This window comes from Carassius gibelio, chromosome A6 (genome assembly GCF_023724105.1).
Source record: "Carassius gibelio isolate Cgi1373 ecotype wild population from Czech Republic chromosome A6, carGib1.2-hapl.c, whole genome shotgun sequence".
In the NCBI taxonomy this organism is placed as follows: domain Eukaryota; kingdom Metazoa; phylum Chordata; class Actinopteri; order Cypriniformes; family Cyprinidae; genus Carassius; species Carassius gibelio.
In genome coordinates, this window is record NC_068376.1 from 11,762,020 (window position 1) to 11,780,140 (window position 18,121).

At 37.2% G+C, this 18,121-nt stretch overlaps 1 protein-coding gene across 2 annotated transcripts; it reads left to right on the plus strand.

Annotated features, from left to right (window-relative positions):
- Window positions 1-89: 89 nt before the first annotated feature.
- On the plus strand, window positions 90-17,131 carry ten1 (TEN1 subunit of CST complex). Of its 2 annotated transcripts, none has more exons than XM_052600732.1 (3): window positions 90-342; window positions 16,645-16,802; window positions 16,944-17,131. In XM_052600732.1, the coding sequence occupies exons 1-3, from the start codon at window positions 254-256 to the stop codon at window positions 17,093-17,095; spliced, it is 399 nt and encodes a 132-aa protein (XP_052456692.1). In that variant the 5' UTR covers window positions 90-253; the 3' UTR covers window positions 17,096-17,131. The 2 variants fall into 2 exon arrangements, with proteins under 2 accessions (XP_052456692.1, XP_052456693.1); XM_052600733.1 differs by having other exon boundaries at window positions 109-342; window positions 16,968-17,131.
- The last annotated feature ends 990 nt before the right edge of the window (window positions 17,132-18,121 follow it).

The window sequence follows — 18,121 nt, forward strand, 5'->3', positions numbered from 1 at the left end:
AATAAAAGTAAATAATAAATAAAAATAATTATGAGTAAATAAAACATGAACAAATAAATAAATGAAAATACTGATGCTTGGTCAGTTTATTAAATGTATGTGGAAGTTCGACAGAGCATGCATACCTCTTTCCTGGTGACACGTCACGTCACTCTACGGCATGGCGCTGTTGTCTTAATGTGCTGCGTGTCAAAATACTATCAATTTCTAACGACCCAAGCCTCTAAATACACAGTTAAATTTAATATATGAAATGCTGCCTTCTCCAGCCGTGTTTCACTTCCTCTGGGAGATCAGTACAGACCTGGTGAAAGATGGTGCTTCAGTGCGAACGTATGGCAGGTAAAGTTAGGTCCGCTTGTTAAAGCTGTCTGAGATGTTTAAGTGCAGTTTTTTTTACATTTAAGTTGATTTAACCGCACTATATCTTTAATTTAAATGTCAAATTTAGTCAGAGAAGTGCTGCCAACATCCGTATTTATTACTAATAGAAAGTAGCTTTGATCCTAGTGTAGTAGGCTAAATTTTGAGAAACCTTTTTTAATGTTCATGTAAATACTTTCTTTCATGTTCATTATATCAAAAAGACTGTTTATAAGACATGTTTGTATGTTGTATTTTTGTTTCAGTGCCAGTATACATAGAGGTGCATCAAAAAAAGTGAATATCTAAAAAAAAATAAAAGTTCTTTATTATTTGTAATAAAAAAAAAGCAGATTCATTTCACACGAACTGAAATATTTCAGTTTTTTTGTTTTAATTCTGATGGTTATGACTTACAGCTTAGGAAAATAAAAAAAAATAAAAAATCTCAAAAAATTAGAAGTGGTTTCTGGTAATTCTGGGAAGTGGTTTTAGCACTGTGGGCAGGTGCTGAAGTTCTGCTGCAAAATGAAATCAGCATTTCCATAAAGCTTAAAATGCTCAAAAAACTCCTGATAGATTGCTGCATTGACTTTGGACTTGATAAAACAAAATGGAGCAACACCAGCAGACATTTTGTTAAATGTGAGCCAAAATCATCACAATTAAACGAAGCAAAGACTTAAACTACTTCAGTCTGTGTGTATTGAATTTATATAATACACAAGTTTCACAGTTTGAGTTCAGTTACTGAAATAAATTAACTTTTCCACAAATTATAATTTGATGCAACTGTATGCATTAGCAGGGCTTGTATTTCATATCGTTTCAATCAAAACAGGTGAGGGAAACTACTTGAGTGAAAGTACAGATACTGCTGGTCAAATATTACTCCATTACAAGTGACGTTTGTAAAGACAAGATTTTTACCTAAGTAAAAGTACTTGCATTTAAAAGTACTTAAGTACCAAAAGTAAATTTCCTTTATTGAATGTCAATGCACTGTTTTCTTATTGTTGTATGTAATACTTGCAATACCTTATGCATCCGAAACAACTTACAATACATTATACCTACTAAATACAATGACTGGCTTACATCATATCTTTGTAATAAAGAGCTTTTAGAGTGTTACAAACCAACAGAAATTAAACGAGTTAAATTAACATCCCTACCCACCCCCACAAAATCAGCTCTGGCAGTTGTGTGCACACATTTACATGTAGCCATTCATCCACATTTGAGCCAGGTGGACTGTAAAATGGCTGTTAATGCAGACTGTTAAGAAAAAATAAGAAAGCAAAAAAAGCAAAACCGCAGGATTTATTTGACATTTAAACTTAAATGTCTTACACAGAATGGTCTGTGCAATGCTGCTTCAAGTCACACACCTACTGTATTGTGTTTTGTTAGGAGATGCAAAACAGTTCCCTATTAAAGGGTTGGTTCACCCAAAAATGAATATTATATCATTAATAACTCACCCTCATGTCGTTCCAAGCCAGTAAGACCTCCATTTATCTTCGGAACGCAGCTTAAGATATTTTAGATTTAGTCCGAGAGCTCTCAGTCCCTCCATTGAAACTGTGTGTTCCATAAACTGTCCATGTCCAGAAAGGTAAGAAAAACATCATCAATGTAGTCCATGTGACATCAGAGGGTCAGTTAGAATATTTTGAAGCATCGAAAATACATTTTGGTCCAAAAATAGCAAAAACTATGACTTTATTCAGCATTGTCTTCTGTTCCATGTCTGTTGTGAGAGAGTTCAAAACAAAGCACTTTGTCCTATCATGCGAACGAATCATTCGATGTATTCGGGTCTTTTTGAACCAGTTCACCAAATCGAACTGAATCATTTTAAATGGTTAATGTCTCCAATACGCATTAATCCACAAATGACTTAAGCTGTAAACTTTTTAATGTGGCTAACACTCCCTCTGAATTCAAACAAACCAATATCCTGGAGTAATTCATTTACTCAAACAGTACACTGACTGAACTACTGTGAAGAGAGAACTGAAGATGAACACCGAGCCGAGCCAGATAATGACTAGTTCACGAGTCAAGAACTGTTTCTGTCAGACGTGTCCGATTCGAGAATCAATGAACTGATGATACTGCGCATGTGTGATTCAGCGTGAAACAGACCGACACACAGAGCATCTGAACTGAACTGATTCTTTTGGTGATTGATTCTGAACTGATTCTGTGCTAATGTTATGAGCGCGGGTAAATCGAAGGCTTGTATGAAGGGCAATCATCGCCAATTACGCATTACATTGAGCGGAAAAGAACCGGTGAACCGGTTTCTTCAACCAGTTTATTGAATCAAATTGTGACTCGTGAACGAGTCATTATCTGGCTCGGCTCGGTGTTCATCTTCAGTTCTCTCTTCACAGCAGTTTAGTCAGTGTACTGTTTGAGTAAATGAATTACTTCGGGATATTGGTTTGTTTGAACTCAGAGGGAGTGTCAGCCACATTAAAAAAGTGAACAGCTTAAGTCATTTGTGGATTAATGCCTATTGGATACGCGAACCGTTTAAAATGATTCAGTTCGATTTGGTCAAGTCACCTTTATTTATATAGCGCTTAAAACAAAATATATTGCGTCAAAGCAACTGAACAACATTCATTAGTAAAACAGTGTGTCAATAATGCAAAATGATAGTTAAAGGCAGTTCATCATTGAATTCAGTGATGTCATATCTGTTCAGTTTAAATAGTGTGCATTTATTTGCAATCAAGTCAACGATATCGCTGTAGATGAGGTGACCCCAACTAAGCAAGCGAGAAGCGACAGCGTCATGGAACCGAAACTCCATTGGTGACAGAATGGAGAAAAAAAACCTTGGGAGAAACCAGGCTCAGTTGGGGGACCAGTTATCCTCTGACCAGACGAAACCAGCAGTTCAATTCCAGGCTGCAGCAAAGTCAGATTGTGCAGAAGAGTCATCTGTTTCCTGTGATCTTGTCCTGGTGGTCATCTGAGACAAGGTCTTTACAGGGGATCTGTATCTGGGGCTCTAGTTGACCTGGTCTCCGCTGTCTTTCAGGGCTGTAGAGGTCCTTTCTAGGTGCTGGTCCACCATCTGGTCTGGATACGTACTGGATCAGGGTGACTGCAGTGACCCTCTGATCTGGATACAGACTGGATCTGGTGGCTGACCTCGGAATAAGAGAGAAACAGACTAAAATTAGCGTAGATGCCATTCTTCTAATGATGAAGCAAGTACATCAGGTGTTATGGGAAGTGTTCCCGGTTCCGGTTTACCTAATTAATGCAGCCTAAAAATCCTTTAACGGGTTTAGATATCAAAAGCATATTAGTATGTTATGTGTAAGCCAGGTTAAAGAGATGGGTCTTTAATCTAGATTTAAACTGCAAGAGTGTGTCTGCCACCCGAACAATGTTAGGTAGGTTATTCCAGAGTTTAGGCGCTAAATAGGAAAAGGATCTGCCGCCTGCAGTTGATTTTGATATTCTATGTATTATCAAATTGCCTGAGTTTTGAGAACATAGCGGACGTAGAGGATTATAATGTAAAAGGAGCTCATTCAAATACTGAGGTGTTAAACCATTCAGGGCTTTATAAGTAATAAGCAATATTTTAAAATCTATATAATGTTTGATAGGGAGCCAGTGCAGTGTTGACAGGACCGGGCTAATATGGTCATACTTCCTGGTTCTAGTAAGAACTCTTGCTGCTGCATTTTGGACTTCGCTGTAGTTTTACTAAGCGTGCAGAACAACCACCCAATAAGGCATTACAATAATCTAACCTTGAGGTCATAAATGCATGGATTAACATTCTTCATTTAGATATATTTTGAGATGGGAAAATGCAGTTTTATCAAACATCAAATAGCACACCTAGTTTCCTAATAGATGACGAAGAATTGACAGAGCAGCCATCAAGTCTTAGACAGTGTTCTAGGTTATTACATGCAGAGATTTTAGGTCCTATAATTAACACCTGTTTTTTTTTTTTCAGAATTTAGCAGTAAGAAATTACTCGTCATCCAGTTTTTTATATCGACTATGCATTCCATTAGTTTTTCAAATTGGTGTGTTTCACGAGGCCACGAAGAAATATAGAACTGAGTATCATCAGCATAACAGTGAAAGCTAACACCATGTTTCCTGATGATATCTTCCAAGGGTAACATATAAAGCATGAAGAGTAGCGGCCCTATTACTGAGCCTTGAGGTACTCCATACTGCACTTGTGATCAATATGATACATCTTCATTCACTGCTATGAACTGATGGCGGTCATATAAGTACGTTTTAAACCATGCTAATGCACTTCCATTAATGCAAACAAAGTGTTCAAGTCTATGGAAAAGAATGTTGTGGTCAATTGTGTCAAACGCAACACTAAGATCCAATAAAACTAATAGATACAACCACGATCAGATGATAAGAGCAGGTCATTTGTAACTCTAAGGAGAGAAGTCTCAGTACTATGATATGGTCTAAATCCTGACTGGAAATCCTTACATATACCATTTTTCTCTAAGAAGGAATATAATTGTGAGGATACCACCTTTTCTAGTATCTTGCAAAGAAAAGGGAGATTCGAGATTGGTCTATAATTAACTAGTTCTTTGGGGTCAAGTTGTGGTTTTTTGATGAGAGGCTTAATAACAGCCAGTTTGAAGGTTTTAGGGACATATCCTAATGACAATGAGGAATTAATAATAGTCAGAAGAGGATCTATGACTTCTGGAAGCACCTCTTTTTGGAGCTTAGATGGTATAGGGTCTAACATAGAGTTACATGTTGTTAGTCTAGATGATTTAACAAGATTATACAATTCTTCCTCTCCTATAGAAGAGAATGAGTGGATCCTCAGGGGGTCTATAGTGCACAACTATACTCTCACAACAGACACGGAAGAGAAGACAATGCTGAATAAAGTCGTAGTTTTTTCTATTTTTAGACCAAAATGTATTTTCGATGCTTCAAAATATTCTAACTGACCCTCTGATGTCACATGGACTATTTTGATGATGTTTTTCTTACCTTTCTGGACATGGACAGTATACCGTACACACAGTTTCAATGGAGGGACTGAGAGCTCTCTGACTAAATCTAAAATATCTTAAACTGTGTTCTGAAGATAAATGTCTTACTGGTTTGGAACGACATGAGGGTGAGTTATTAATGACATAATTTTCATTTTTGGGTGAATTAACCCTTTAAAGGTTCAGTTCGAAGACGTCAGCATGAGATGGTCGCTTGGGGTGACACATGCGAGCCGATGCTCATAGAGGGTTAAGTATGCAGTTCTCTCCTTCCGAGTGGACAGGAGAAATGTACCTCCCCATCTTACATTTTAGGTTTTGTGTCAGTTGAGCGCCACCTTTGGCTCACTCTCACTGACATTAATGAAAAGGACTGAATCTTTCTTTTGGACGCCCCCATTTCTCATGAAAGCATGATAGCCAAGGCCTCTCATTCTCAGGCTCCTAATAGCAGTTCCTGAGTCCTTTGCTCATCTTCGGAGGCCAAACCTTCCTTTAGACGAACCGCACAAGCATATTCGCCTCTCTCTCGTTGTGGCCTCCCGGCTCAGATCTTAACTGTCCCACCTCATACTGTGCCTAAGGTGTTTTTTTAGTTGAGTCCTTATGACGAGCTCTCCCTCAGATACTCTGCACATTTCAGTCTTCAGAGTCGAGGAAAAGTCCAAGAGTAATGCAAGCATGGCCCATTTATGTCGGCCTTCAAAGCCCCCGCACTTGGGTTGGTGGGCCGGCCCGACAGGACATTTGAACATCTTGCGGTTATTGAATTCCCGGCTACTGCTTTGGGGCCATATGCCGGAAAATCGGAGGAATAGTTCAAAGGTAGAATGACTAAAGCCCCTAGCAGACTATTGGGCCACGTGGAGAGGCTTGCCCGATGTCTCGCAGTAGATACTACGCACCGTTCGACACGGTTACAGCATTCAGTTTTCGAAAAGGGACACCTCCTTTTAGCAGGGTTCTTCTTACGATGGTACGTCCTGGGGAGGCCTCGATTTTAAGTCAAGAGATTGTGTCACCTCTAGAGAAAGGGGCTATAGAGGAAATATTCCCCACCCAGATGGAGTCAGGACTTTACAGCCGGTATTTTGTTGTGTCTCAAAAAGTTAGTGGTTTACGTCCATCCATCAAGGATATCCAGTCTGTGGAGTCTAGACAGAGGAGCGCCGTGGCTGGCACAAATCGTTTGTAGATGCTAGCTGTCTTTCTGGCTCTCAAACACTTTTCACTTCAGCTGAGGGGTTTCCACATGTTAGTCAGGATGGACAACATGATGGTGGTTTTGTACCTCAGTCGTCAAGGAGGTTTGTCCTTCTTTGGGCTCAGACAAAATTTCTGTCGATTAGAGCAGTCCATATCCCAAGTCGCCTGAACTCCGGAACAGACTTGCTATCGAGACCGAGCCTCTAGGATCGAGAATGGAGATCGCACCCCCAAATGGTGGATCTCATTTGGTGGAGGTTCGGCCGAACGGAAGTGGACTTGTTTGCTTCAAGCATGACTACACACTGCCGACTCTGATTTTCCCTGTCTCCCCGTCACATCTAGGTACAGGTGTATAGCCTCTAGGTAATAGGTATATATATTAGTGGTGGGTATAGATAATTTTTTAAATCTAGATTAATCACACTGTGATCTTGAAATTAATCTAGATTAAAATGGCTCATTAGAATTGCCGTAGCCTGGGTCAGCGGGGCCCCAGTGAAGGTTGTACCAGTTAGTGGTGTCACGATACCAAAATTATTGTTTCGATACCAATACCTAGTCAAGAATTGCGATTTCGATACTTTTCCTGAAAAGGGTAAATACACTCAAATATCATTGCTGGGCTTTATTTTAAAACCAGGACAACATTTAACATTCACACAATAAATATAGCAGCATTAGAAACATAAGAGTAATACATTTATCTTGATTATGAACTTTGAATAAAAATATGAAAAGCGATTATATTAAACGTTTCTTAAGTGAGAAGATTAACTGTCAAAAGATAATCAATTTAAGAAATGGCATTCAAATAAAAATAAAAATAAATTAGCAGCAATATCTCAGATATTGTAACTTATTCTGTCAGTTGTGCAACCTTTTCTTTCAGAGTAGAAAACTCAGCCAGTGAGCTTTAATGAGCGTCATCTTTAGTGAGCGTCATCTTTTTTTCATCATGCGCAGCTCGTGAACAGCTCTGTGAACGGTTTCATCCTGTCAAAGAGTTACTCAAGATGTGACGGAGGATTTGTTGAATGTAGTGATTGAACCCATAAGCCCTTCACTGAACGAGATCGAGAGATCTTCTCATTCGTGAATAAGTTGAATGAACGGATACACCTCGTTCGTGAATTAAATGAATGAGTATACAGGGTCAGTGAGCCAAGCATTTTTTTTTTTTTTTTATTGAACCACACAACAACAAAATACATACTCTAGCAGAGGAACAAAAAACAATACAAATGTTTACAATTACAATAAGGGGCATATTTAGAAAAAAAGAACCAAACCCAGCCACATATACATGTCACAAATAAACAAAAAAAATAAATAAATAAAATAACAAGGGAGCTATAAATTAACCTGTACAACAACCTTCAGAAACAAAGGAGCAGTACAACACTCAAAACAGTAAAAATTCTGTTATGTCACAAAGTATTTTTTTGGCTGACTTGTACATTTTAATTTTATGGAGAGATGAAAAAAAAAGTTTGAAATCATTGATGAAACAATTAAATGACGGCTTAGAATTTTTCCATTTACTACAGTGAATATGATATATACACAGAAGAATGATCACATTAATTAAGTCCGATACGGACAGATCCAAATTATCCACAAAATACAGAATATCAACAGTATCAAGCAAGGGAACACCATCTATTTTTAGAGACAACCAATCCTTAAATTAAATGTAAAAGGGGAAGAGGAACGGCTTTACAGATTTTGTCAAATTCTTTTGTTGTACAAGCCACGTCGTATTTCTCTTTGAAACTCTCAAAACTAAGGAAATTACAACTGTGATCAAGGATATCAGTCACAAATAAAACGCCCTTCTCAAACCAATTCCTCTTAAATAATGTTTTTTTATTTATTAAAATGACCCTATTATTCCAGAGTGTGGATCTATGGGGAGTAAAATTATGTGTAAATATCTTTTTCCAAAAATTAAGGATTTGTTTATGGAAATTAGACAATCTAAGAGGGATTTTATTAACTTCAAAATCACACCTTAAAAGAAATTCCAGGCCACCTAACTTATGGAACAACCTTCTGGGAATGTAGAACCACATTGAATTTGGTAGAGAAAGAAACTCTTTAATCCACTTAATCCTAAACACACCTACTAGTGCCTCAAAGTCAATGGCCTTAATTCCACCTTCATTATAATCTCTGACTAGTTGAGATCTCTTAATATAGTGGGTTTTATTTCTCCACAAAAAATGGAATAAAACAGAGTTGGCTTTACTAATATTGCTGGAGGAGACATAAAGAAAGTGACAAGGATAAGATAATTTGGATATACCTTCAGCTTTAGACAGAAGAACTGTTAAACTGTTAAATCTCTGGTTAACCAATGACTTAAAGACTTCTCCGTAACAATGATTCGATTGGCAATATTTACATCTTGTCTTCTAATTGGGTTTTTAGATATTGTGATTCCTAAATATTTTACTTCTTGAACAACTTTAATATTACTAATGGTAGAATCCACACTTGTATGAACTGGAAGTAATTCACATTTATTTAAATTAAGAGTTAAGCCAGAAGCTTTAGAGAAAGTTTGAATGATATTAATTGTTTTTTCAACCATAGATTTGTCTTTTAAAAAAATAGATTTATCATCAGCAAATTGGCTTAACCTAAACTCTTTATCAAATATAATAATACCTTGTAAATCATGTGAATTATTAATTAGTAATGTTAATAACGGAGTAGTCAAAATGAAAAGTTTTGGAGAAATGGGACAACCTTGTCTTATTCCTCTTGACACTATAAAACTAGAAGTCATACCAGAATTTAACGAGACATAGCTGACTAATATCAGTGTAAAACATTTTGATAATGCTACAAAATTTCTTACCAAAACCAAGAAAACGTAAAGATTCTAAAAGGAAGGGATGTTCAATAGTGTCACAGTGAGCCAAGCATGTAAATCTCGATCAGCAATCAGCAGATACAAAGCGCAGTTACAGTATAGGGGCTGTGCAGATACGCTCATATTTAGCATACAGAACATAACTCCACGTTTAATCCCCAATTAATGTGAATATTATATATGAACTGTGACCAAACAAATCGCTGTAGTGCAGAAATAGACACTTTTGCTGCGTGCATGAGGAAAAAAAACACACAGTCATCCATAGGGAGGCACTGGAAGCGTGCGTTGCACATACCAACATGAAATACGTCTCTTACAAATCTAGAACGCAGTCATTCTTTGAAGTATCGATACTAATAAATTTAGGAATCGTGACGTTTTTAATTTCCGAGAATCGCGATACTTTTGAAGTATCGGTGCACCGTGCAACACTAGTACCAGTGGGCCCTGTTTGAAATTGTTTAATTTGTATTTTGGTTTATTTTTATTTATTTGTGCTATTTACACAATGTTTAAGTTTTTTTCAAGTTTGTAGGTGTCAAGGTACAGAAACCAAATAATTAAATGTAAAATAGCACTGGATATTCTTCAATGTAAACAGACACCTTGAACATTTCTCACATTATTAGTTTTGCTATATATATCAAAAATTATATCTGGTGTCTGAATAATTTTTGGTTTAACTGTTAAAACTACAAAGTAATTCAGTCAAGAGCAGTGAGTGATTTTCATTTTCTTGGATTAACATTTCAGCAGCCAGTAGCTAAATTAGGCATGGTCACTTTAAGAGACGATGAATGCATCCAATATAATACACATCCCATTTTCTTCCTCAACTGTTTACTTTCACTGAAGAAATAACTGACAGTTTTTTTGAGCATAATTTCCAAGGTGAATATTTTGACATATTTTGTATGTATTTGTCGGCACAAGAGCAAAAATAAGCAAATTTGATGTTCAAGTGTTTTGAGACTCCTTTCTCTGCGTGAGCCCTGAACACCAGAACACCGCGAGTACTGAATTGGGCTCTTTCACATCTTTTTGTTTGTTCAAACTGCGATTTGTATTTGTTCGTTCTGGAGCAGCAGGGACTTTATTTCTAATTCCATCTGTTTGATAAGTAATTGTTTTAAATAACCCGTTTTAAATTAAAAGTGATCACGATCCAGTGGAAAGAGATCATAACATAAGCACAGAATCAGTTCAGAATCAATCACCAAAAGAATCAGTTCGGTTCAGACACGCTCTGTGTCAATCTGCTTCGCGCTGAATCACGCATGCGCAGTATCATCAGCTCGGACGCGTCCGACAGAAACGGTTCTCAGTTCAGTGTACTGGTGGTCCGAAAAAGGATGCAACCGGTTCTTGACTCGAGAACGAGAAACGCTCCAGCAGTGTGCATGTAAGTTCGTTATCTGGCTCTGCTGCACAAATTTTCCCCCGGCCATATATATATATATATATATATATATATATATAGGGGAGACCGGGTATGGTTGTAACACTTTTTTCTTCAGCGCCTAAAATTACCTTTTTTTGTGGGCTAAATGTCTAACTAGGCAAAGTACCCACATGTTTATACTACAAATGGCAACAATTTAAATTTATTCAACTATATCACAGACTTTGTGAGATGATGACAAATACAAGGTGGTCCTTTGTTACAGTAGTGGGGTAGGTTGTAACACATACTGGGGTAAGTTGTAACAGGTAGACAAAATATACAAAAACTAAGGGTACTCCAAGTGATATGCCACAACAACAGTATTATTTTAAATGAATGGCTGCAACAATAACACAGGTGACACAGTTATTACAGGTACAATGACACAGGTATTACAAGGAGAGGGTGACTTATGAGGACACAACCCATGTCCCCATTTTTCAAAACGCTTATAAATAATACAGAATGAGTTTTTTTGAGAAAGTAAAAATGCACAAAGTTTCCTATGAGGGTTAGGGTTAGGTGTAGGGTTGGTGAATGGCGATAGAATATACAGTTTCTACATTATAAAAACCATTACACCTATGGGATGTCCCCACTTTTCACAAAAACAAACGTGTGTGTGTGTGTGTGTGTGTGTGTGTGTACATACATATATATATATATATATATATATATATATATATATATATATATATATATATATATATATATATATATAATATGTGTATATATATATATATGTATGGGAGACCGGGGATGGTTGTAACACGGGGAGAGTTGTAACACTACCAATTCCATGAATCAGGGACAAGATAGGAGTCATGTGACAATTTCAGTTTCATCAGGCTTCCTTTATATTCCCACATGGAGGTTTTCTAGTCTGTGTTGCTATCTCTCCTGAAGTTACAGCAAAAAATCTAACTCTCGTACGCGCCCTGTCAGGCGTCACTCACCGATCAAATAAGGCTTTGACAGATGCCAAAAAATAAGATCAATGCAGAAAAACCCCTGGATTGGTTATATAACGCTGGACAGAATGTTGATCCGGCCATCGCGTATATTTAGCGCACGTAAGGTAAACGTTTTGTAAACATTTTTTAGAGAAATAAAAACAGGTCGACGAATCGATGCGAATCGATACGTATTTTTTGCGTCGACATCATCGATGACCTCGACGCGTTGTCCCAGCCCTAATGTGGAGGCTTTTTGCATCTTGGTGTAGACAATGCTCTCTAGATCCAGGTTACTGACCCATCAGTTCAGTACTGGAATTACTTCAAAGTCAGGTTACCCCCGCCACTATTAATGTGTATGTAGTGGCAGTATCTGCGGAACATGCACTTTTGGGAGGTGTTTTTTAGTCTTCCGTTTTATGCAGGGTTTAAGGTGGCTTAGGCCTTTCTGCCCAGCACGAGTTGCTTCTTGGGACTTATCGATTGTCTTGGGTGGCCTGACAGACCATCCTTTTGAGCCATTGGAATCTGTGTCAGAGAATCTGTTGACTCTCAAGATGGTTCTTTTGGTGGCTTTATCCTCCCTTAAGAGAGTAGGGGATCTGCAGGCTCTCTCTATCAGTCCTTTGCCCCAGGGCTAGTTAAAGTCTTTTTGTGACCTAGGCCTGATACCAGCAGGTGGTCTTAGAGGCCTTCTCCCCTGCTAATGCAGGGTCAGATAGCCCATATAGTCTCTGCCCAGTAAGGACTCTCACTAGGGGTACGTGCTCAGTCTACAGGAGTAGTGGCTTCTTCTCAGGCCTTCTTTAAAGGGTCCTAGTTGGAAGATGTTTTTGCAGCAGCAGGATAGTCCTCTCCTAGCAACTTTATCAATTTCTACAGTTTGGAAGTGAGATCGGCTCCTGGCTCCCGGGTCTTATCCGCTTGAGCAGATGCTTTACTCTGTCTTCCAGCTATCTAAAGGTACACCAGGCGTTATGGTATATAGCTTTCTTAAAGCAATGATGTCATCGCACCATTGAAATTAACCTATGAGAGGGATTGAGATGCTGCAATGTGGGCCATTCCGTACATTCAATAGCACTTCCTTTGTAAAGAAATGGAAATCTGATTAAATGGGGCGCAGCACGCTGCTCACCTACGTGCGTGTCGGGGCAGTGCTAAACGCTATTTGGTCAATGAATTGGTTATGATGGTGTAAGGGCTTCAGACATTCGTCACACCGAATTTGTTCCCAAATCGATGACATCACAGTAACTCATTCCCTATTCAGGGAACCAAGGTTAAATATGTAAGTGAGATGTTCCTGTGATTTATGGGTTATATTTTTGTTTACACATTTTTGCAAAATCAGACAATATTGTGTAATATATACCACAATATTAACTTTTTCTTATTGAATTGTTGTAAATAACGTTTACATTTACACATTTAGCAGGTGTTTTTATCCAAAGCGACTCGAGAGTGCATTCAGGCCATACATTTTATTTTATTTAACCAGGATGTGAGTTTCTTGGGAATCCTTTGCACTGCTAACTCTACCACTGAGCCACAGGAACACAAGAACTATCACATGTTCAACTGGTCAGTGTTTAAAAAATGCTGTGAAATCACTTAAAACAATAGTTCACCCAAAAATGGACCATTGACACTCTTAATTGAGCTTGTTGATAGTAGTGTCAATGGTTCATTTGAGAAATAGGTGGCGGTAATGCACTTATAAGTCTGCGATCCGCCATAAAGCAAGAAGACGACGCGCCTGGTGCTGAAAATGTGCACAGGAGGACGCGCTCAGGAGAGTTCTAATAGTTTGAACATTGCATGAATCAGAGGGAACAAATTATATAAATACTGTTCGGTTTGTTCAGTTTGTATTTTTTTATTGTATGTTTAAGTCATGATTCCAATCAACCTATACTATAAGAGTGATAGACTGCAACAGAGTTAAAAATCTTGGTTTGTGTTCTGCTGAAGAAAGGCTGCTTTAAAAAAGTTCACATTTCAGAGAAGAAACAAATCACCCACTGACTTTCAAAGCTGCTACATAGTAACAGCGGAGGTCACAGCCAGCTAGATGATTAGCTAGACCAGGGGTTTTCAACCTGTGAGGTTGTGGGGTACTAGTGGGGCACTTCAGCATTCAAGCAGCAACCACACACTAAATATACTAGCCGAGTCTTCTTTCTGTTTATGAACATGACAAAACCACACAAAGACAAATAACCAGTGTAAAACTGACATTTCCTACAAAATCCAACTGACAACTCAAATTGTAAATCATTTTAGAGTGCAACAGTGCCTGCCCACTTTTTTACTGGCCTTGGTTCCAGAAGTGTTTTTAAAAAAATGTTCATAGAGATTTAATAAGTCTAGTTAAAGCATAATAATCCATGAACCAAACCAGCTACGAGGTGAATCACAACATTACAAACTTTTATTTGAAGTAAAAAAGTATTTTCAATTTGTACCAAAAGACAAATGTGCAAGACTGTGTACTTAACAACCTTAATAAGGATTTAATTAATAATTATCCAGATTGTATTTAATAATTATGTTATTGTTTATATGTATGCTATAAACATTGAATATAGTGTTCCTGTAGCTCAGTGGTAGAGCATTAGCTTGTGCAAAAGGTTGTGGGTTCAATTCCCAGGGAACACACATACTGGTAAAAATGCAAAGCCTGAATGCACTTTATGTTGCTTTGGATAGAAGCTAAACAGGGCTGTCACTTTTGTGAAAAAATCATTTTCGATTTTTAAGACATCAGTGTTCATTGAATCGATTGTAAAATCATTTTCCATGTCTAAAAAAAAGACGCTAAAAAAAGAGAGCGCTGGAAACGCACAAGTCAGCAATATTTCTTATTGGCATGAAGTTTTGTGCAGAATAACAAACAGCAACAGGAGTGCGACATTAATTAGTAACAATTAATATATATGCAGAGGGGACTGCTGCCATAACAAAAGAAAAACATCACTGCAGGCTTCAACCCGGCTGCATTTATGATTTAGGCAATTCAAAAATCTCCAGGATTATTTTAAATAATGATTCAATACATTTCAAACAACTGTTCAAAAAATGAAACTTTAAATGTATATGTCCAGCTGTTGAGAAGACGCGCTCCGACCGCACTGATCGATGTCCCAAGGACACTCTGGTACAGCTGCGCAAGGTGGGGGTATTACCGGTCGCTGTCATCTTGCAATGGTCCTTTTCATAACCCAGAATCTCCTGTAACTAAATGCGCGAATGAGGCGAAAAGCGCGTCTTTACATTGCCTTAACATTAAAATCATTCGTGCCAGACGCTCTATTCGCGTTTGATGTGAACGCAGCATAAGAGGTCGCTTTCGACTTCACTGGGTCTTATAGGCGCATAAAATTGCTGGTATTTTCTGTCTAGCTTTTTCAAGGCATACTGCACTTTCGGAATTCTTGATTTTCTTTTTCTGCTTGTTTTTGAGTTTTACATCTATATTTTTTTAGTGTTTAATTATTTTTAAATTGATAGTGTACATATTTGGTTAAAATTGATTCCCTATTTTCATTTTCGAAACTTTTTTTGGTTTGTCCGATCGATTGTGCAATCGATTTTCGAACTAAAAGTGACAGCCCTACTGCTAAATGCATGAATGTAAATATATAACTGATTATTGTGCTGATGCTAGTAAACTAATGTGTGTTAAATAATGTTTTTAGTCTTTCCTTCCTGTGATCGGCAGCACAGCACAGACAAAGCTTCCTACTGTATGTTTACATTGAATTAAATGCCAGTTTTGGACAACCTTGTTATAGCCCATTTTAAGTTTAATATACCATTAGCTGTTTCACGATTCCTGTTATTCCATGCCCAAATTTAATAACCCAGATGAAAAAGAAATATATTCAATTGTGTTTTTTCAGACACTGTTACTATATTTGAATTACGCTATACTAGACAGCCAGCTGTTCAGCCTCCCTTCTGTATGCAGACTTGCAGCCATCCTGAATGAGGCTGATAACTTTAGTGTTGTCTGCAAACTTCAAAAACTTGACAGAAAGATCTTTTGCAATGCAGTTGTTGGTATACAGGGGAAAAGGCAGTGGGGAGAGAATACATCACTGGGGGGCAGATGTTGGATGTGAATTTTCCCAGTCTCATGCCTGTCTGTCAGAAGGTTGGTGATCCACTTACCGATAGAGCTAGGGAAAGAGGCTGGGTTACTTTGGTCTTTTGTCTTAGACACTTTTGTTTTATAGTAATTTTCTAACTTCTAATATTGACAGACAATGCATAAGAGGATGCTTAATTATTCTGGTTATATTCCCACTTAATTGTGTGTTATCAAATTAAGGTGGCTGAATCAAGTTCTGTTTTAGACTTTTACTTTTCCTAGTAGTAGAAAGAAATTGCTTTCATGGTTTCCTGATTCCCCTTGTTATTCTTGATATTCCTCTTGTTCCTTTGTTACCAGTTTTCATTGTCAAGTCCTTTCTGTTTGTTTTTGTAATGTAGGTGAGCTTGGTTCTGGTTCCTTGTTTCTTTGTTTTGTGTACTTTTATTCCTTTTGTTATTATATTAAACCAGTGCATTTGGATTAAACTCTTCCTTGTTCCTGAACCTTTTTTTTTTTTTTTTTTTTTTTTTTTTTTACAATTTCCTAGTAAATAGCAATTAATGGTCTTAATTATTTGACTTTTTAATTATCATTTATGTATTTCTTGCAGCTAAAAAAAAAAACAAAAACAAATGTAGCTTGTTTATCTTTCTATCTAGACTTATAAGTTACGAGCCAGAAGGATCCAAAGCCATTCTAAGTGGTCAGCCATCTTCTGCACAGTGCCATTTGTCTGTACAAACAACACTTGTTGAACCATTCCACCCCACACTCGGAGCTCAGTATTTTGTTCTTGGTGAAATTGAAAAGACTGATGGTGAGTTTATGTTATACAGTAATATGAATAAACTGTAGTTGCCGCCTACTGTAAGTCTAAATCTAGAAGTATTTTGATTCTGTTTGTATTCAGAATATGTGTTTTTATCTGTTGTTTTTTTTATGTTTGTTTTTTAACTAGAATTTCCTCTTGCTCTTCTTCCAGGATTAAGTGGAGCTATTCTACATGCTCGTGCTTTGAGTAATATTGATGGTGTAGACCTAATACTAATGCAAAAGGCCATTATGGAACAGAGATGTTTCTTTAAGGAGAGAATGAGCCCTCGTGTGTAAAAAAATAAAAAAATAAATAAAAACTGTGAAATGTGATTGTGACAAATATTTTTACAATACAGAATAGTTTTTGTACAATTTGAGATTATATGACTTTGTGTCAACTTCTCAAAAGTAATGTTTATTAACAGCAAGGAGATGTGAATCATCACATAATATAGATATTTTTAATACAATAAGTGAAAAAAAAAAAATCTACTTTTAAATGTTTGAAATTAAATACATGTATGTAAAATATGAAGTGTTTGTAGCAGAGGTGAATAGATTTTCAGTTATATTGTGTTGCTGTATTCTGAATAGTATTTGTTCCAAACTTTGGACACGTTCACACAGCAGCAAAAAAAAAAGTTATCAGTCCTGTATTTAAGTCCTTAATATGGTTTCGTTCACACACAATACAGTTATTTTCAGGCATGATGACCGCATTCTTTAACTGAGCTCACACCAGTACATTTTTAGAACTCACAACTGCATTCTTGGAAAACCCGCGCTGTGTGAAGTGAACAGGACAGGACAGGACAGCTAGTTGTCTGTTACGTCATACAGTGAGAGAGAGCCACTGATGTTTTCATGTGTGGTTTCAGTAATTTATAGTGACAGAAATGAACTGTGTGTCAGTTGAAAGTTTGAAAGTTCAGTTGTGTTATGTGTGTGACTCAAATACTCCTCTCTCCACCCAAATACAGGGTTTCAGGGTCTTAAAAAAATTACCTCTTCAGGTTTTGTTTATTTAAAAGAATAATAATAAATAGGGCCGGGACTTTAACGCGTTAATTGAGATTAATTAATTACACAAAAAATAACGCGTTAACTAAGATGAATTAATTACAGAAAAAAAATTCCCGCATTTTTAATAACGTATTTTTGCACCGCGGAACGTTTCTCACTGGATGAGTTTCGGCGGACCGATTATACTGGAGCACCAACTAGCGTTCGCATATCACCGCAGCACACATCGAGCCTCAAGTGTCACCTCAACGCAAAACATATAGCAGCTAGCGTGGACTTTACACTTTATGTTGAACT

Bases quoted from the DNA above. Each gene is read 5' to 3' on its own strand.
- ten1 (XM_052600732.1), top strand. From the start codon at position 254: ATGCTGCCTTCTCCAGCCGTGTTTCACTTCCTCTGGGAGATCAGTACA. The intron at 343-16,644 runs GTAAAGTTAGGT...CTTTCTATCTAG, and splicing joins TCAGTGCGAACGTATGGCAG to ACTTATAAGTTACGAGCCAG. The intron at 16,803-16,943 runs GTGAGTTTATGT...TTTTTTAACTAG, and splicing joins TGAAATTGAAAAGACTGATG to AATTTCCTCTTGCTCTTCTT.